The 21,584-nt window shown below is 41.6% G+C and overlaps 1 protein-coding gene across 2 annotated transcripts in view; it reads left to right on the top strand.

Moving 5' to 3' along the window:
• The window catches only part of LOC124602067 (sphingomyelin phosphodiesterase 4), a 200,969-nt gene that overhangs the window by 125,572 nt on the left and 53,813 nt on the right, over positions 1 to 21,584 (top strand). For both annotated transcript variants that reach the window (XM_047136294.1, XM_047136293.1), the window contains exon 11: positions 12,726 to 12,875. In XM_047136294.1, coding sequence (XP_046992250.1) covers positions 12,726 to 12,875 — 150 coding nt within the window. The remainder of the gene's footprint in view (positions 1 to 12,725; positions 12,876 to 21,584) is intronic.

Below are 21,584 nucleotides of genomic sequence, written 5' to 3'. Positions count from 1 at the left end.
ATCTGTTCGTATGAATGCACTTAAATTAATAAATTGTATTTTACAACAACTAAGTTAAAAAAAGTAGTATATTAAAACTGACTTTTTATTTAATTTGTAAAAATATTTTTCTTCTGTAAATGGACAATAAGGTTCCTCTGTTTTCCTTACATTGCCAAATGCATAAAGATCTCATAAAGATCAAAAGTGCGGCTAAGTGAAAATTCCACTAAACTTACTACAATATGTTTTAAACAATTACCTATTATTGTTAAGTACAACTGAATTACCTGCCTCACTCCCTTGTCCACAAACTTTCGTGTCTCAGCTCCTTATTTGATACAAAACTGTGAGAAAGGTGTGAAAATCCCTCATCTATTACTGCCTCTTATTAACTTAAGACAATTCAATTTTTGTCTGCAAGGATAGTTGATAGCCTGAGATAATTCAGCCATTCTTAACAAGCATGAACAATCCACCGATCTCAAAGACTGTAGGCACTGTTTGTTGTCTGTTGACAGTGTCACGATCCTTGGACTGCTCATGCACCATGTGGGAATCTAGGTGTCATGGGGTTGGTATTGTCCATACTCAGCCTCTAGGCTTGACATCTCTTTGAAAGTGACAGTGTTATCACCTTGCCTCTTTCTTAGTCAGGCAGGACGAAAGTGGCTTACCATGTGGTGAAACATTTGAAAGTTCAAAACAATAATAAATCCTTACCACTGAAGAAACTGCAAAAAGGTGGCAATTTAAGGAGATGGGACCTGGATAAACTGACTAAACCAGAGGTTGTACAGAGTTTCAGGGAGAGCATGGAGGAAAGAAATACAGTAGAAGAAGAATGGGTAGCTTTGAGGGATGAAGTAGTGAAGGCAGCAGAGGATCAAGTAGGCAAAAAGACGAGGACTAGCAGATATCCTTGGGTAACAGAAAAAATATTGAATTTAATTGATGAAAGGAGAAAATATAAAAATGCAGTAAATGAAGCAGGCAAAAAGAAATACAAACGTCTTAAAAATGAGATTGCCAGGAAATGCAAAATGGATAAGGAGAGATGGCTAGAGGACAAATGTAATGATGTAGAGGCTTACCTCACTAGGGGTAAGATAGATACTGCCTACAGGAAAATTAAAGAGACCTTTGGAGAAAAGAGAACCACTTGTATTAATATCAAGAGCTTTGATGGAAACCCAGTTCTAAGCAAAGAAGGGAAAGCAGAAAGGTGGAAGGAGTATATAGAGGGTCTATACAAGGGTGATGTACTTGAGGACAATATTATGGAAATGGAAGAGGATCTAGATGAAGATGAAATGGGAGATATGATACTGCATGAAGAATTTGACAGAGCACTGAAAGACCTAAGTTGAAACAAGGCCCTGGGAGTAGACAACATTCCATTAGAACTACTGACAGCCTTGGGAGAGCCAGTCCTGACAAAACTCTACCATCTGGCGAGCAAGATGTATGAGTCAGGTCAAATACCCTCAGACTTCAAGAAGAATATAATAATTCCAGTCCCAAAGAAAGCAGGTGTTGACAGATGTGAAAATTACCGAACTATCAACTTAATAAGCCGTGGCTGCAAAATACTAACACGAATTCTTTCCAGACAAATGGAAAAACAGATAGAAGCTGACCTTGGGGAAGATCAGTTGGATTCTGTAGAAATATTGGAACACATGAGGCAATACTGACCCTACGACTTATCTTAGAAGAAAGATTAAGGAAAGGCAAACCTACGTTTCTAGCTTTTGCAGACTTACAGAAAGATTTTGACAATGTTGACTGGAATACTCTCTTTCAAATTCTGAAGGTGGCAGGGGTAAAATACAGGGAGCGAAAGGCTATTTACAATTTGTACAGAAACCAGATGGCAGTTGTAAGAGTCGAGGGACATGAAAGAGAAGCAGTGGTAGGGAAGGGAGTGAGACAGGGTTGTAGTCTCTCCCCGATGTTATTCAATCTGTATATTGAGCAAGCAAAGTTGAAGGGAATGGACAGTGTCTTGAAAGGAGGATATAAGATGAACATCAACAAAAGCAAAAAAGAATATTGGAATGTAGTCGAGTTAACTCGGGTGATGCTGAGGGAATTAGATTAGGAAACGAGACAGTTAAAGTAGCAAAAGAGTTTTGCTATTTGGGGAGCAAAATAACTGATGATGGTCGAAGTAGAGAGGATATAAAATGTAGACTGGCAATGGCAAGGAAAGCTTTTCTGAGGAAGGGAAATTTGTTAATATTGAGTATAGATTTGAGTGTCAGAATGTCGTTTCATAAAGTATTTAATGGAGTGCAGCCAAGTATGGAAGTGAAACGTGGATGATAAATAGTTTGGACAAGAAGAGAATTGAAGCTTTTGAAACGTGGTGCTATAGATGAATGCTGAAGATTAGATGGGTAGATCACGTTACGAATGAGGAGGTATTGAATAGAATTGGGGAGAAGAGGAGTTTGTGGCACAACTTGACTAGAAGAAGGGATCGGTTGGTAGGACATGTTCTGAGGCATCAAGGGATCACCAATTTAGTACTGGAGGGCAGCATGGAGGATAAAAATCGTAGAGGGGGACCAAGAGATGAATACACTAAGCAGATTCAGAAGGATGTAGGCTGCAGTAGGTACTGGGAGATGATGCAGCTTGCGCAGGATAGAGTAGCATGGAGAACTGCATCAAACCAGCCTCAGGACTGAAGACCATAACAACAACAACAACAGCAACCACTACAATGAATCAGAGTTCCCAAAGCTCTTATTTTTTCCCTTTTCCAATTACATCTCAGATACAAATTTTGTTTATTTTACATTATCATTCATACTGAAGCAGTGGCATGCCTTGTTTCCTTACAACAGATGCCTTAAAATGAACAGTCCTGCTGAAATGCAACTAGTCTTACAGAAAACTCATATTATATACCACTCCAAGATGTGAAACCAAACATTTACATCAGTGTGATATAACTCACACTCATTGATGACAACAATATTAGAAAGAGGCAGTTTACTTTTCTAATAGAATATGTACATGACAAAAGCATGTACAAGGGGGGACCCAAAAGAAACTGGACTCCGAGGGTGCTGCCACTCGTAGGTGTAGTGCAGGGTTCTCACGCTAGATGGTATTAGTAGAGACCTTCATGAAACAGCTGTGCAGACGGCGTCAGTGTAGAGTTGAACGTGCAAGTGTGGTATTGTGTTTCTCTGACTGTTGGTGGGTTACCTTTGCGAAGTCGTTATGGCAACTTTAAAAGAACAAAGAGTGTGTGTGAAATTTTGTTTCCTGCTTAAAAAAACTGCAACAGAGACACACCAAATGCTTCAGGGAGCTTTCCAGGAGGACGCTATGAGCCGCACACAGGTTTTCGAGTGGTTTGGGCGCTTTAAGCATGGTGAGATGTGTGGTGAAATATGTGTTGAAGACCAAGCTCGTTCTGGACGCCCTTCAACATCGCGAAATGAGAACATTGAAAAGGTCCACCAAAAGATCAACAAGGATCGTCGCCAAATGATCGACCAAATTTCAGCAGAGACAGGAATCAGTTGGAGCTTGTGCCAGCGGATTTTGAGTGAGGATTTGCACATGAGACATGTTGCTGCCAAATTTGTTCCGTGCCTTCTCACAGAGGAGCAAAAAACCATCCGCATGAATGTGTGTCATGACTTGAAAACAGAGATTGCATGTGATCCAAACTTCTTGAACAAAGTCATTACAGGGGATGAGAATAGGTGTTACGGGTGTGACCCAGAAACCAAGCAAGCGTCAAGCCAGTGGAGGACTCCCAACTCTCCCAGACTAAAAAAAGCAGGGCAAGTGAGGTCAAATGTGAAGACGATGATCATTGTCTTTTTTGATGTTCGTGGAATTGTGCATCGGGAATTCGTACCCCCTGGCCAGACTGTTAACCAGCGCTTTTACTTGGATGTTTTAAGGCGTCTGCGAGAGAATGTGAGGAGGAAACGTCCGGAACTTTGGCGATCAGGTGACTGGTTTCAGCATCACAACAACGCTCCAGCACACGCGGCCTTACGAGTGACCCACTATTTGGTATCTCAGAATCTCAGAAGTGGTCTGTCATTCCCCATGCTCCGTATTCGCCAGACCTAGCGCCCCTGTGCGACATTTTCCTATTTCCATGAACCACCACCACCACCACCACTAAAAGGGGAGCATTATGGAGGCGGTAAAAACAGCTTGAAGAGTTCCAAACATGCTTCCAACAGTGGGAAAAGAGACTTGACAAGTGCATCACATGTAATTGAGAGTATTTTGAAGGTGACTGAAGTAATTTTGTAAAAAGGTTCATCAATAAATTTTTTATGACAACAATCCCATTTCTTTTGGGTCCCCCCTCGTATAATTTGTTTCAAAATTTTACATTGAGTGTAAACTATTGGAAGATAAGTATAAAGTGCTTTAAACTAGTTATGATTTAGAGGAGTAATAAACTTGCAGTGACAACTGAAAATTCCTGCTTATCGCGGACAGTTACCTTAACAATTAGGCTATCTGAGTGCACCTCCAGGCCAGACTCGGACTTCCTGATGTGTGTACTTACAATTTCTGAACAATGTTAGTAGAGGATCTCTCTTGGCATATATGAGAATAGCACCACTGGGGGAATGAAGTTGGTGGAGGACTGTGGCTTACCCATCCAAGAGGAATATTCGTGAAATGAATTAAATGCACTGAAATTAATTTGGTCAGTGAGAATGGACTCATTGAAGATGCAGTAACATGAAATTTTCAATTGCAACTTCACACCATCACTTCACACCTTTGCATCTTCGTTGATTATATACTCATTGATTTATTCACTTCATTCCAGTGCATTTAATTAATTTCTAAATAGAGCAGGACATCAGTTAGGTGTGTCACATGAGCTTCTGTAAGTGAAATAAAGGAATAACCTATCTTGGAAAATAAACAGGTCATAACAAACTGGTATCGACCATGTTCAAATAACCTTGGAGGAGAATAGGTGGTGGTTGCTATTGCAGTGCATAAGCACAGCTTGATAAACACCAGGCAGTCATTCTGAATATTCTACAGAAGGATTGGTAATATGGGTAATCATGCTCCAAAATGGGTACCACTTGAGTTAACGTGTGTACAAGTGCACTTAGTTCAAAATCAGGTACAATACAAGAATGTTGTACTATTTTGTAATTTTTACAGTACAAACTATTTAAGGTAGTAGACACTTGCTAGGAAGGAGCAGGTTTCAAAGCCTCATTCAACCAGTCTGATTTAGACATAAATTATCACAGCTTTGCTAAAATTGTTCATTTTACTAATGCTGCCACTCTGAATAATACTGAATGAACACAGGCAAATCTAGTACTAGTGATTGTAATGTTTTGTGTTAAGGATTTTTTTATTCAGGGATACATAGTATCTGCACTTACTGTGAGACCAGGGTTGCCACAGGTTCTGGAATTCAGGGAATATCACGGACTTTCAAACATGTCAGGGAAATTAAAACACTGAAAAAATCTCGTCTGCAGCTCAGTGATAATCTTTATGGTGAATTGGCACCGATCATCATTGCTATTGATTCTCAGAGTGTTTGCACAAGTTATCTGTTGCATGGATTGATCAATGGGGTCCCATTTCATCAACATGCTATCTGTGACTCCTGAATAGCTGGCCACACTAGTGAATTTCTGCAACAGGCCAAAACTGCAGACCATTTCTGCAGGTATCTCTAATGGATCGGGCCTGCCAATCTGAAGCCCTTCCTTTCCCATTAATGTGCATGTCTTGCCCATCAGATCTGGTCTCATCAACCTGTCCGCACGCCGGGTCTGTTTGTGTGTGGCATAATGCAGTGGAGTTTTGTGTTTTATCCATGGGCAGGTGAATACAGGACTGCCACGGGCTATAAATACAAAATCTAAAGGCGGGTCCACACTGAGCGTGCCGCGCTGCGCAAAACGGCTCTGCGCGCTCAGTGTGGATGGCGAACCGCGCTGCGCCGTGCCGTGCCGCGCCGCGCTGTTTTCCGGCTGTTGTCAGTACATCAAAGGAAGTGGTGTGTTTGCGCGCGCTCAGTTTAGACGGCTTCTGGCTCGCTCCATCTTCAGACCATGTGTGCGCTCCAACTGGAACACAGTGAGCGCCTCGGAGCGGCGCGGATAGCGCACTCCTCTCTGTTACAGCTGTGTGCGGGGTGCAGCAGCATGGCGTGGCGTACTCAATGTGGACCCGCCTTAAGAGGGGTAATGCAGGGGTAGGTTAAATAATGAATAAAAAAAATAGGGGCCCAGATAAGCTACTATGAACAGCATAATGAATGCATTATTGTAACCAAGACAGACACAAAGCCCATACCTACCACTGTAGTACAAGTTTACATGCCAACTAGCTCCGCAGATGATGAAGAGATTGAAGAAATGTATAATGCGATAAAAGAAATTACTCAGATAGTTAAGGGAGACAAGAATTTAATAGTCGTGGGGAACTGGAATTAGATAGTAGGGAATGAAAGAGAAGGAAAAGTTGTAGGTGAATATGGTCTGGGCGTAGGAATTAAAGAGGAAGCCGCCGGTAGAATTTTGCGCAGAGCATAACTTAATCATGGCTAACACTTGGTTTACTGAGCGAGGTGGCGCAGTGGTTAGCACACTGGACTCGCATTCGGGAGGACAACGGTTCAATCCCGCGTCTGGCCATCCTGATTTAGGTTTTCTGTGATTTCCCTAAATTGCTCCTGGCAAATGCTGGGATGGTTCCTTTGAAAGGGCACGGCCGGCTTCCTTCCCCGTCCTTCCCTAATCCGATGAGACCGATGACCTCGCAGTTTGGTCTCTTCCCCCAAACAACCCAACCCAACACTTAGTTTTAGAATCTTGAAAGAAGGTTGTAGTGGAAGAGGCCTGGAGACACTGGAAGATTTCAGATAGATTATATAATGGTAAGACAGAGATTTAGGAACCAGGTTTTAAATTGTAATACATTTCCAGGGACAGATGCTGACCCTGACCACTATTTATTAGTTATGAACTGTATATTAAAACTGAAGAAACTGCAAAAATGCGGGAATTTAAGGAGGTGAGACCTGTATAAACTGAAGGAACCAGAGGTTGTAGAGAGTTTCAGATAGAGAATTAGGGAACAGTTGACAAATGCAGGGGAAAGATATACAGTTGAAGAAGAATGGGTAGCTTTGAGAGATGAAATTGTGAAAGCAGCAGAGGATAAAGTAGCTGAAAAGACGAGGGCTAGTAGAAATCCTTGGGTAACCGAAGAAATATTGAATTTAATTGATGAAAGGAGAAAATTTAACAATGCAGGAAACAAAGCAGGGGAAAAGGAATACAAATGTCTCAGAAATGAGATTGATAGGAAGTGCAAGGATCGGTAGAGGACAAATGTACGGGTGTAGAGGCATATATCACTAGGGATAAGATAAATACTGCCTACAGGAAAACTAGAGAGACCTATGGAAAAAAAAGAGAACCATCTGTATGAATATCAAGAGCTCGGAGGGAAACCAGTCCTAAGCAATGAAGGGAAAGCAGAAAGGTGAAAGGAGTATATAGAGGGTCTATACAGGGGTGATGTACTTGAGGACAATCTAATGGAAGTGGAAAAGGACATAATGAAGATGAAATGGGAGATATGATACTGCGCGAAGAATTTGACAGACCACTTAAAGACCTTAGTTAAAACAAGGCCCCGGGAGTAGACAACATTCCATCAGAACTACTGATAGCCTTGGGACAGCCATCCATGACGAGACTTTACCTATCTGGTGAGCAAGATGTATGGGACAAGCAAAATAGCCTCAGACTTAAAGAGGAATACAATAATTCCAATCCCAAAGAAAGCATGTGTCGACAGGTGTGAAAACAATGAACTATCAGTTAAATAAATCGTAGCTGCAAAATACTAATATACATTCTTTAGAGGTGAACGGAAAAATTGGTAGAAGCTGACCTTGGGGAAGATCAGCTTGGGTTCCATAGAAGTGTTGGAACATGCAAGGCAATACTGACACTAAGACTTATCTTAGAAGCTACATTAAGGAAAGGCAAACCTACATTTCAAGCATTTCTAGAGAAAGCTTTTGACAGTATTGACTGAAATATTCTCTTTCAAATTGTGAAGGTGACAAGGGTTAAATATAGGGAGCGAAAGGCTATTTACAATTTTTACAGAAACCAGATGGGAGTTATCACGCGTCGATGGGCACGAAAGGGAAGTAGTGGTTGGTAAGGGAGTGACACACCCTATCCCTGATGTTATTCAATCTATACATCGAGCAAGCAGTAAAGGGGAAAAAAAGAAAAATTGGAGTAGGAATTAAAATCCACAGAGAAGAAATAAAAACGTTGAGGTTTGCCGATGACCTTGTAATTCTGTCACAGACAGCAAAGGCCCTGGAAGAGCAGTGGAAAGGAATAGACCGTGTGTTGAAAGGAGGATGTAAGATGAACATCAACAAAAGCAAAATGGGGATAATGGAATGTAGTCGAATTAAATCAGGTGATGCTGCGGGAATTAGATTAGGAAATGAGACGCTTAAAGTAGTACTGTAAATGAGTTTTGCTATTTGGGGAGCAAAATAACTCACGATGATCGAAGTAGAGAGGATATAAAATGTAAACTGGCAATGGCAAGGAAAGTGTTTCTGAAGAAGAGAAGTTTGTTAACATCGAGTATAGATTCAAGTGTCAGGAAGTCATTTGTGAAAGTATTTATATGGAGTGTAGCCATGTGTGGAAGTGAAATGTGGACGATAAATAGTTTGGACAAGAAGAGAATAGAAGCTTTTGAGATGTGGCGCTACAGAAGAATGCTGAAGATTAGATGGGTAGATCACATAACTAATGAGGAGGTATTGAACAGAATTGGGGAGAAGAGGAGTTTGTGGCACAACTTGACTAGAAGAAGGGATCGGTTGGTAGGACATATTCTGAGGCATCAAGGGATCACCAATTTAGAATTGGAGGGAAGCTTGGAGAGCAAAAATCATAGAGTGAGACCAAGAGATGAATACACTAAACAGATTCAGAAGGATATAGGTTGGAGTAATTACTCGGAGGTGAAGAAGCTTGCACAGGTTAGAGTAGCATGGAGAGCTATGTCAAACCAGTCTCTGGACTGAAGATGACAACAACAACAACAACATCATCATCATCATCATCATCATCATCATCCATGGACCCGGTACTGTAATGTTCCTCTGTAGGCCAGAGGCCACAGGCGATGGATTTCAGAAATTGCAACTGTCTCACCACAAACACATCACAAAGTGTGTCGTTTTATAGAAATTTTATTTATTTTAGCACTTCAAAAGTAGCTTATATATTATAAAGTATGGATGACAAGAAGAAGAAAATTTTGGTAGTCGCTGATGGTTGATGGTTTGTACACTATGTGCTCAGATATTACTTGAAAGAAAAGTCACATAATACCTGTAAAATAATACATGTAACACAGTTGGTAATAACCTACAGTAATGAACATAGTAGAATCAACATTTTATTGGCAGTCACCTATCTTGTTGGTTTACACAACTCTTCCCTACCTTATACACTTCATTCAAGAGGCCTATTTTTTTCTGAGGTTATTTCTGAAATCAGTTAAGTTATTTTAAATCTATTTTGCGATCCAAAGGAAATGCGTATTTTTGTTACCAAATGTGTTTTGTTTTATTGAAAGAAGAAAAAAAAAAAAAAAAAAAAAAAAGGTCAGTGGACTCAATAAAACCCACATTCCATTTGGCTTGCTTTCTCCATCTAAAAACAGTTCATTACAAAAAATGTTGATGTTAGTACTTCAGATTTTTGCTCACATTAGGAAACACCATCTGCTTGCAAGTTTTATTTGGATATTTCTTTGTTCGGTACTATTATTTCTTGTATTGTAGCTGCGAAGGTGGATTGTCAACTTAAGTCTTTACTTACTCTTGAGATCTCAAAATTTGTCAGGGAAAAATGCTAAAACTTGTCTGGAAATCAGGGAAACATCAGGGAATTTCACTTGGGGATACTTGTGGCAAGTTGTGAGGCTTTATTTACTATTTTGGGATTGGAAGTATTGACAAAGTCAAGCTCAGTCCAAAGTAAAGGCTAAAACAAGACTTGCTGCACAGTCTATGTGAATTGCAACATGAACACTGGAAGCTACTACTCAGATTGTCAATTTGGTGGGGACATTCAAAGGACAATGGGACATTTCTGTGCTTCAGTAGGTCTGGATTTTATGCATGCTCTTGTTTTAACAGCGCTAGTGAAACATGTCAGCTTCTTATAGGAGATTGTTCACTCTCATACAGCGTATCTAGCTGAAGAATTTTTGGGGGATTTTTGCAAACTGCTGATGAGAGAGCCTTCTGCAGACGAATAATATTTTACTTGGTGAGATAATTTGAGTCTCTGTGCATGTATGAAGTTAATACTTTGCTTTTCGTACTATAACTACCACCTTTCCTGCGGCTCCCACTTCCATATCCCTCCATGGTCCATATTTCGGGCAAGGCTTCGGCTGGACCTATCGCAAGGCCCAAAAGGTTCCGTTCCACCTGAGGCCCTTTGCCGGCAATTTCTTTCTCTTCTTGGCAAGTTCCAGTGCTCAGAAATAGTCGACACCAATGGATCAATGGCTGACAGTCTTGTTGGCTTTGCTTATGCTCACGTTGGATATACTGAACAGCATTCCTTGCCGGATGGCTGCAGTGTTTTCACTGCAGAGTTGGTAGCCATCTGTCACACCTTTGAGCACTGGTGTGTCCTTCATCTATAATGACTCCTTAAGCAACCTTCAAGCTCTTGACCAGTGCTTCCCTTGATATCATTTGGTAATGACTATCCAGGAGTCTCTTTATGCCATAGAACAGTGGACGTTCAGTGACCTTCATTTGGGCCCCAGGACATATCAGGATACCAGGCAATGAACTTGCTGACAGCCTGGCCAAACAGGCTACTGGTAAACCAACTCTGGAAATTTCTCTGATCGGTCTTCCACCGCAAAGTTTTCACGTTCTGGGATACTGAATGACATACCTTCAGAACCCCAAACAAACTCCGTGTTATCAAGGAGACAACGAATGTATGGCGGTCATCCATGCGAGCCACTCGCAGGGACTCTGTTGTCCTTTACCAGCTCTGCATCGGCTATTCGTGGAGAACACATGGGTCACCTCCTCCACCATGAGAACCCACCTCAGTGTCGCTGTGGCTCCCGTATAACTGTCATCCACCTCTTGTTGGACTGTCTTATTTTAGCTATTCTGTGGCGGACTTTCAACCTTCCCAGCACTATACCTACAATGTTGGGCGAAAAAGCCTAAATGGCCAATTTAGTTTTTTGTTTCATTTGCGAGGGGTTTTTTATCATACTGTCGAAGCTTGGGCACCTGGCCTTCTCTCCCAGGCCTCCATCCTCCCTCCCTTTTACATCTTCGTTGCTCTTACTTTGCATTTTGTTTGCCTTGTTGTTTGTCTTTTCCCTATGTATGTTCTGCTCACCTTGTCATTTAAGCTGGCGATTTTAGTGTGTTGCAGAGTGGCTGGCTCATCTTTTTTTTATCGTTGTGATCAGCGAACTCAGGCCGTCTGCTATGTTATTTTACTGCCTCCTGCTACCTTTCCTTTTAGTGTGTATCTCCCCCTTTGGTTCACTTTTTTTATTCTCTCTTTCGATATGGTTCCCAATTTACTTCCCCCAATTCATTTGTTTTTAATTGTTTTACTTTGAGACTTGTTTGCTTGAGGAAAAAGGGACTGATGACTCTGTAGTTTGGTCCCTTTATACCCCAAAACAACCAACCAAGCAATCATACTATAAAAGATCAAACTTACAATACCAGTGTTTTAGTATATACTTATTGTATTAGAGGATTAACAAGCACCCCACAAACTGCAATTTGGAAAATTTTTGCACCTTTGAATTCTAGCTCTTTATCTGTTGGGATAGATGCCAGATAGATGCCACAGATCACCATCTGTCCTACTTTACAGCAGACAAGTCTCTGAACCCCACATTCTTGAAGGGTTGTAGACATCCAACTATTTAGTGCCTAGTGGTAGCTTCACTGCCTCCTACCTCTTTTTGTAAATGCTCACGATAGTAGCAATCAAACAGCTTTGTCATTTTTGAGATACTTCTTCATATGCTCTGCGTAATATTAAACTGTCCTTCGTCAAAGTCACTTATTGCAATGGATTTCCACATTTGCAGCCCATATGTTTGTTAGGATGATCCTCCATTGACATACTTTTGTTACCACTTCACATGCCCGCAGCGCCACCAGGTGGCGCCAGACATCACAGTGGGCAGTGGTCATAATGTTTTGGCTTATTACTGTATACTGACTGGAGAGGCGGGAGCTGTACTTTATAATCAACCACCAAAAAAAAATTGCTAATTATTGTTGACTGTTGAAAAAGCTACTTCCTAAAGAGGTAATGCTGTGTGATCCAAAACCAGAAAATATGTTTTGATGCTATTATTTATTGAGTAAGACTTAAATTTTTGGATTGAGTGTAATCGACAAAGTGAAACAGTTGTTGAATCTGGTCGAAGAGTGGATTAAAAACAATGAATGTTTTTTAGAATTTTAAAATATTAAGTTCACAACTAGATTACAGTATTTACAAAAGGTGAGCATGAAGTAACCTCACCTCCACTGTTGGCATTGCCAGGGTTAACAAAAATTTGTTTACATTTTTTTGTACAGCAATGCATAGTGCTATGGTGTTCTTGACTACACTTGTGAAAGCAACATTTTTTTACAGGATCCCCTTGTCAGTCCTTCCATCCGTGACTGGAGACAGAGGCGCTTAATAGAGTACCATGGAGATCCAGAACTGCAGCCAATAAGATCATCAGAAATTGCCTTTCTTGTGAAGATTGGCTACCAAATTTCTTCAAAGCTTAATGAAATGGTAATCACAAATATTTTTGTATGCTACCTGTGATTCCATGTGTATAATGACTCTCTAGTCATATGACGACTAATCACAATTTTCTTATTGGTAGGACAAGCTGCGTTTAGAGACATGAAATTTTTGTTTATTTATTTGCTGATTTAGGTATTATTTTGTGCCGGTGTTATTTCCTTACAGCTTATTTCTAAACTATGCTGCCCTTATTGTTCAGTGTTATGATGAAAATAGAATTATACCTATTAGTTACATTATTAATGATCAGCGTTGTTCTTATTACAACACTATCATCTGCCCCATAGTACTGTACGGTTCAGAAAGCTGGACGCTTAAAAAAAAATGAAAGAGAAAAACTGAATGTTTTCGAAAGAAAAGTAATGAGAAAAATCTGGGGGCCTGTGTTGGAGAATGGCGTATTGAGAAGTCAAAATCAGTTAATGAAGCAGCCCACCATCATCCAGAAATTAAGAAGTAGGAGACTGCAGTGGGCTGGACATGTGGCCTAGAATGGAAACCAACAGAATCACCAAGAAAGCATTTGAAGGAACTCTGCAGACAACAAGACCATTGGGCCGACCTCGTACAAAGTGGAAAGATGACATAGAGAAGGACATCGCAGCATTAGAAATTTCCACAGGGTGGAAGCAGATCGTTGATGCAGCGCGTGGTCTACAGGGCCTGTGATCACTGAGGAGAGAGAGAGAGAGAGAGAGAGAGAGAGAGAGAGAGAGTTGTTGTTATCATTGAAATAGCACATCTAATTTATTTACGTTGTTGAAAAAGAAACCTCTATGTTAAATCTATTAAATCAAATCAATTAAAGAACAAAGAACTCTGCAACCAAACAACATTGAAAGTTTTATAATCATAACTCTTGAAGTTATCTGTTCAGACATTAAGCCACAAAAGCTTCAATACTTCACTATAATTTTAGAACTGCCACTCTGAATCTGTATTTGAACATAGGGGCCAAATTGCCCTCAGCACATCACATTTATTAATACTTTTGCACAACAAACCGTAGCAAAAATGGCGTGTTTTGGAGAGATCCTTAATGTGGTGCACCAGTTGAACTCTGTATTTCAGAACACCAAATAGGCATTTTAGCATAACAAACACTGCTTCATTGACTTGTATCAGCCAGTCACAATACAGAACACATGACGTCACAGAGACATGTGTCTTGTGGTACAACAGTACAATGAAAATGTTTGCAACAATATGTACTCAGTATTATTTTTACTATTGTGCAAAATGAAGTTGTGATAGCAGCGTGCTCTGCAGTGTAATTAGAGGTCTGATTGCCTGATAGATGCAAGTTAATCAGACTCCATTTTGGCTCAAGTGTTTTTAAAGCTAAATTGCTGTGTTTGTTGTTTTTCATGTTTATACTGCGTACTATGAAACTGTGCCGTTCAATTGCTGCACCGCATTAGAGGTGTCTCCAAAATATGAATTTGTTGTGCAAAAGGGTAGAGAAATTTGATGTTGGCAGATAAAACTGTTATTGGCTGATGTCATATCAAGGCATTAGTTCCTTAGGCTGGAAATAAATGGTCATTTTAAACTTACATGCATACGTCAACCTTGAAAAAAAAATTAAGGACACAATTTCAACTTTAAACAAATAGCAGTTGCCAATATTAGTAACCCATTGCCTTCATGTTTACAACATTTCTAAACGGGAATGGTGAAAATACCAAATTTCACAACTTGTAAAATCTGGCAGAGTCACATTATATTCGTAAATCACTGATTTCCTGTTATTTGTCGCATTATTGTTTACATGAAATTTTTCTACTCCTAGCAATATTTTGTATTCCTCCTATTTGAAGGCAACTAAGAGAGGGTAGCTACAACCAATTTTCTGTGTCTAAAATTGAAGCTGAACCAAATGAAATACATTGAAAATTGTAGAACTTTTTTCGCAATTTGAGAATAAATCATCATTGAACAGGAATGGTATGAAAAGCTTAGGAAAGCATAATCTGATCTAGACGGTTATTACCTCTAAGAGCTCAGAATTTCTTGTGGACTTTTAGCTACAAATTTTCCTTATGTAATAAAAAATACAAACAACCAAGTTTCAACAGCATCATGTCTTTGTTTGGCATTGTGCCAAACTTTGCACTGTCAAATTGTAGGTGATTTCAGAAGTGTGTACAGTAATTAGCTAAGTGGTACCATTGATGCAGGTAAGATCATCACTGATAACTGTTGTCTTTCAGAGGGAGAAGACTTTCTCATTGTCATCATGGATTAAGTAATAGTATTAAAATGCTTTAGCAGGACGGTTCGAAAGGAAAAATTATGGATTAGGTTACTAAAGATAGCCTGCCTGAAATACACTGAAGTGCCTAATAAATCAAATTAGGTTTGTTATTCAGATCTGTTGTCAATGTTCTTCATCAGCAGATTGAAGAAAAGGAGGAATACTTTCTGTATACTATGAGTCTGTTACACAGATATAATTACAGCAGTTATCGTCACTTTTTAGTATGAAATTTCCTGAAAATGAAGAAAAATAAGTCTGATAAAAAAAATAATTCCAGCAAGATACGATCATTGTAAATCTGTTGTTTCACTACACGTTTCAGCATTTTGATAAAAAGAGTGACCTAGGTACAGACAGAATTGGGAGCTTTAATTTAATTCTTTCAAGATGTTGAAGTTGTTAATATTCAGTCTTTACACTGATTATTGTTTTAATTGTTAATTTTACCTGTTTCATATGCTGAAGAGCAGACTTTGCTTTGGAAAATGTGAATCAATATGGGAGCTACTAGCAGATATCGGTTACCGTATTTAGTAAATACACACCAAAAAAAGTTTTGCATCACCCCATTTCATAGAACTCTTGAAGATAGACGTTGACTGTGGATATTGTATCACAGGCACAGTCCCTTTGACTGTTCAGAGATGTCGCTGAACCCACCCAAAGATGTAAACAACTATGCATGATCAGCGCCTATTAGAAGGAGGGGGCCCGACAGCTGATCAGTTCCAGTCATTCCACCAGGAAGGAGGTACACGGCTCATGTTCTCTGTAGTTCAACCCTGCCTAGATGGTCAATACCGCAGTTTGATCGCGTTCACATTGTTCCTTTGTGCCAGGAGGGGCTCTCAACAAAGGAAGTGTCCAGATGTCTCGGAGTGAACCAGAGTGATGTTGTTTGGACATGGAGGAGATACAGAGAGATAGGAACTGTCGATGACATGCCTCCCTCAAGCTGCCCAAGGGCCACAACTGCAGTGGATGACTGCTGCCTACGGATTATGGCTTGGATTAACCCCAACAGCATGTTGACATGTTGATTAATGCTTTTCGTGCAGCCACAGGACGTCATGTTACGACTCAAACTGTGCGCAGTAGGCTTCATGATGTGCTATTTCACTCCCAACGTCCATGGCGAGGTCCATCTTGGCAACCACAACACCATGCAGTGTGGTACAGATGAGCCCAACAACATGTGAATGGACTGCTCAGGACTGGCATCATGTTCTCTTCATCGATGAGTGCATATGCCTTCAACCAGACGATCATCGGAGACGTGTTTGCAGGCAACCTGGTCAGGCTGAACGCCTTAGGCACACTGTCCAGTGAGTGCAGCAAGGTGGAGGTACCCTGATGTTTTGGAGTGGCATTATGTGGGGCGACATATGCTACTGGTGGTCATGGAAGGCGTCATAATGGCTGTACAATGCGTGAATGCCATCCTCTGACCGATAGTGCAACCACATTGGCAGCATATTGGTGAGGCATTCATCTTCATAGACAACAATTTGTACCCCCATCGTGTACATCTTGTGAATGACTTCTTTTAGGATAATGACATCGCTCGACTAGAGTGGCCAGCAAGTTCTCCAGACATGAACCCTATCGATCACACCCGGCATAGACTGAAAAGGACTATTTATTTACGACGTGACTCACCAACAACTCTGAGGGATCTATGCCGAATTACTGTTGAGGGGTGGGACAGTCTCGATCAACAGTGCCTTGATGAACTTGTGGATAGTATCCCACGACGAGTACAGGCATACATCAATGCAAGAGGGCATGCTGTGGGTAGTAGAGGTACTGGTGTGTACAGCAATCTGGACCACCACCTCTGAAGGTTTCGCTGTATGGTGGTACAACATGCAATTTGTGGCTTTCCTGAGCAATAAAATGGACTAAAATGATGTTTATGTTATCTATTCCAGTTTTCTGCACAGGTTCCGGGACCATGGTGATGCAAAACTTTTTTTGGTGTGTTGCTCTTGTTTTGCAACTTGTGAAGACAGTCATGGTCTGATATGGTAACTTAACTGTCTGTAGTGCCCATACGTCATTACACTATCCATGTGGATATTTAACTGTCTTCCAGCAAACAAGCCCATTTTCTGACTCAAGATTTTTGGTGTTGAATATGAATATGGCCCTTCTGAATCTGTCAATTCCAATTGCAGTATCAGGAGGTTGTGGGTCAGGGAGGTGGGGAAAAAAGAAACAAAAAAAGGAGAGAAGTGAGGAATGACGCACAGATACGTTGGCAGAGGTCTGCAAATAATCAGGGTGGTAGATGAGAATGGGGATGAGATGGTAGGGCAGAGGGGGTAGAAATTGTTGGGTGGAGGGTGTGGAGACAGTATGTTACTGCAGGTTGAGGCCGGGATAATCATGAGAGCAGAAAATGTGTTGTGAGTGTAACTCCCACCTGAGCAGTTCAGAAAAACTGATGGTGGAGGGAAGGATCCAGATGGCTTGGGTTGTGAAGCACAATTTTGTGTCGGCTGTTTGGTGGGCAGTTGGTTGGTTGTCATACCAATATAAAAAAAAGCTGTGCAATGATTGCAGCAGAGCTAATAAATGACATGGGTGCTTTCACAGGTGCCCTGGCTGCTTGATGGGCTAAGATAAACCTGTGACAGGACTGGTATAGGAAATGCTGGGTGGGTGGATTGAGCAAGTTTTGCAACTGGACCTCCCACTGGGATATGATCACTGTGGCAAGGGGTTGGAATTTGGAGTGGCTTAGAGATTGACTAGGTTGTTGTGGAGGTTAGGTGGACAACAGAACACTACTTTAGGTGGGGTGGCAAGTATGTTGGGTAGGATGTCCCTCATTTCAGAGCATGATGGTTGGTAATCAAAGCTCTGCCAAAGGATGTGGTTCAGTTGTTCCAGTCTGGGGTAGTAGTGGGTGCTGAAGGGGATATTTCTTTGTGGCTGGTTTGTGGGGGTGATGCGAGGATTGGGGGTTGTGAGGGGAAATGGCATGGGAGATCTGTTTGTGGACTATCTCTAGGGGATAGTGTCTGTCAGTGAAGGTCTTCGTGAGATACTCAGCATACTGACCAAGGGAGTTTTTGTCACTGCACCCCAGGTGGCCATGCTATATGTTAGGGATTTCTTGGTGTGAAAGGGGTGGCAGCTGCCAAAATGCAGGTGCTGTTAGTGGTTGGTTGGTTTAATGTGGACAGAGGTGCGGATGGAGCCATCAGAGAGGAGGTGGTTAACATCTAGGAAAATGGCACGCTGGATTGAGGAGGACCATGTAAAGCAGATGGAAGAGAAGGTGTTGAGGTTATGTAGGAATGAATATAGGGTGTCTTGGTCCTGTGTCCAGATCTTGAAGATATCATCAATGAACCTGAAGCAGACTAGGGGTTTGGTGTTTTGGGAGGCTAGGAAGGCCTCCTCTAGATGACAGATGGCCCACAAAAAGATTGGCATAGGACGGTGCCATGCGAGTGCCCATGGCTGTGCTGTGGATTTGTTTATATACTCTCCCTTCACATGAGAAGTAATTGTGGGTTAGGATAAAGTTAATGAGGAGTATGAAGAATGAGGCAGTGTGTTAAGAGACTGAAGGACATTGATAAAGGTAGTGTTCAATAGCGGTTAGACCATGAGCGTGAGGGACGTTGGTGTATAGGAAGGTGGGTCAACAGTGACCAGTAGGGATCCAGAGGTAAAGGGATGGCGATTGTGGAGAGTTGGTGCAGGAAGTGGTTGGTGTCTGACATGGGAGGCTAGATTACAGGCAATCGGTTGGAGGTGTTGGTCAGTGAGTGCCGACATTCTTTCAGTAGGAGCACAGTAACCAGCCACATTGGGGCGTCCATTATTGTTGGGTTTGTTGATTTTGGGGAGCATGTAGAAGGTGGGTGTACAGGCTATCACAGTGTCAAGGAGGGGAATTGATTCAGGGGAGATGTTCTGGGAAGGGCCTAATGCTTTAAGCTGAGTTTGGAGTTTGGGCGCTTATGATCCTAGTTGTGTTTTGCAAGCTAAAGCAAAACAAAACACAGCAGAGATTGGAGTTAGTGTTGTGCTTCTGGGATGGGATCACTCTGGCAAAATTTATAGGTGGAGGAGTCAGACAATTGGCAGAAGCCTTCTGCCAGGTAGTCACTGCGAGACAATTGGCGGAGGCCTTCTGCCAGTCAGTCACTGCGATTCTTAAAAACAGTGGTGGAACCTTTGTTTCAGGTAGGATGATTAGGTCAGGATTTGTTTTGAAGTTGTCTGGCTGTTCTTTCTTCTACTGTTAGGTTGGTGTTCTGAGAAAGAGACCTGGGGAAAGGTGGTGAGGCTAAGTTGGAGGTAAGGCGGCCAAGGATGATTAGGTGCGAGGGGGAGATCATGGCGGCATGGTGGTACGAACTGGAAGAGGTAGGGTTCTGTGTTGGAATTAGGGCAGTTTTGGTTGGAGGGGTTGGTGGCAAAGAAGTGCTTCCATTGCAGGTATCGAGAGGAGGAGAGTAGTTCTTTGACAAGCCCACCGTGTTTAATTTTGTGTGTTGGGTCAAAGGTGAGGCCTTTGGATAAGACTGAAACATTTATGGAGCTGAGGGTTTTGGTGGAAAGGTTAACCACAGTGTTATGGGAATGTTTTGCCTGTGGATTTTGGTGGAGGGTTGATAGGGAGTTTTCGGCTATGTGACAATTTGAAAAGGTAAGCTAGGCAGGCTTTAGCTGCTATGAGGGGTGTATGAGGAGGAACACTGTAGGTATGATAGGTTTGGGTAGTGGTGCCCCGAGACGGCAGTAGAATGTCAGTAGGTTGGATAATTTATGGAGGTGGTGTCAGGAATGCTCCTCCAGGTGCTGGTGAGCAAGGGATTCAACTTTAGAGATGTGATGTATAGAGTTGTAGAGTAGCAGTATCTTGCAGAGGGAGCAGAGGTGGTTCTGGGATGCCTGTGCCATGGAGATGTGTTCTTGCAGCACCTGATCTGCAAGGGCCAGGAACTGGCAGAATCTGGAAAGATGTAGATCTCGGTGAAAGGAGGTGTTGGATCCATAGAAAGGCCATTTGAGGTGATTCCATAGTTTAGGCAGCATTTGAGAAACAGGATGTGGGACTGGGTTTTGGCCAGGGAAAGGGATAATTTTCTAAACTGGTGCCGAAAGTTGGAGCAAGCGTCCATTGTGGCAGGAATGGTGCAAAGGAAAGGGGAATGACCCTAAAATGGGCAAAATGGGTGTTGATGCTTGTGAGAGGAGCGGGATAAGTAAAGACACACGGCAACAAGCACATAATGCACAAATATGTAAAAATATGTTAAAATACACAAAATATGTGAAACATAGTTAAGCTACCCACAAATACGTTAAAAATATAAAGAAACAGGGATGAAAATGAAATGATGAGGTATGGGAGTGTGAGTGTGAGTGAGTGTGTGTGGTTGTGTGTGTGTGTGTGTGTGTGTGTGTGTGTGTGTGTGTGTGTGTGTTTCAATGAGTGAAGGGAGGAGGAGGAGGAGGGGGCGGGGGATATGGGTTAGCTCGAGAATCAAAGGTTCGTATTGCACGGGCAGCTGTGGAAAACAAAACTCTAAAGTAGGTCTGGATGTGGGATGAAGTGGGATTGATAGGAATGAATGTAATTAACTATCTGAGGAAAGAATCTGGGGCATTAGGTATTGCATCGACAATCTTCACAGTCACGAAGTCTATTTTGTGCGTGGACAGTTGTTGATACAATGTGGTTCGGAAGGAGATGTGGTTTTGAAGGCAGTGGATAAACACAGGAAAGAAGAGAAAGAATGAACGCTAAGAAGAGTAATGCTTTAGAGAAGAGTAAAAAAAGAAAACATACAGGGTTGTAGAATGGAAGAAAGCCATTCAGCAAAAATCCAACAATGGTAATTCCAGGTAGAAATGTAGGAAAAGAAAGATTGCTACTTGCCATAAAGAAGACATGTCAAGTTGCAAGGAGCATTCGTCTCTCTCTCCCCACCCATACACTACTGCCCCTTCCCCTTTACCAAGCCCTCCAGATTTTTGTTTACATCCCAAGTGATGTTGCATTCATGCCCAAGCTGTTGGAGTTGGCAATAGTGCGTGTGCGTGTGTCTTTACTGATGAAGGCTGTGGCCAAAAGCTATATGTGAGTGTCTTTTAATCGTGCCTGTATGCAACTTCAGGTGTCTTCTTTACAGTAAGTAGCAATGTATTTTTTCCTACATTGTTGATATTCCTACCTGGAGTTTCCATTGTTTGATTATTGCTAAATGGCTTTCTTCCACCCTACAACCCTGAGATGTTTTCTTTTGTTGCTCTTCTCTATAGCATTACTCTTCTTAGTGTCTGTCTGCACTTATAACTGCGCAGTTGAGTGCGCCGCTAACCAAACATCCTTAGTGTCCATTCTTTCGTGTGTTTATTCACCACCTTGCAAGCCGCATCTACTTCCGAGCCACACTGTATCAATGACT

This window comes from Schistocerca americana, chromosome 1 (assembly GCF_021461395.2).
Source record: "Schistocerca americana isolate TAMUIC-IGC-003095 chromosome 1, iqSchAmer2.1, whole genome shotgun sequence".
Taxonomy (NCBI): Eukaryota; Metazoa; Arthropoda; class Insecta; order Orthoptera; family Acrididae; genus Schistocerca; species Schistocerca americana.
This window is presented reverse-complemented; position numbering and strand designations above follow the sequence as displayed.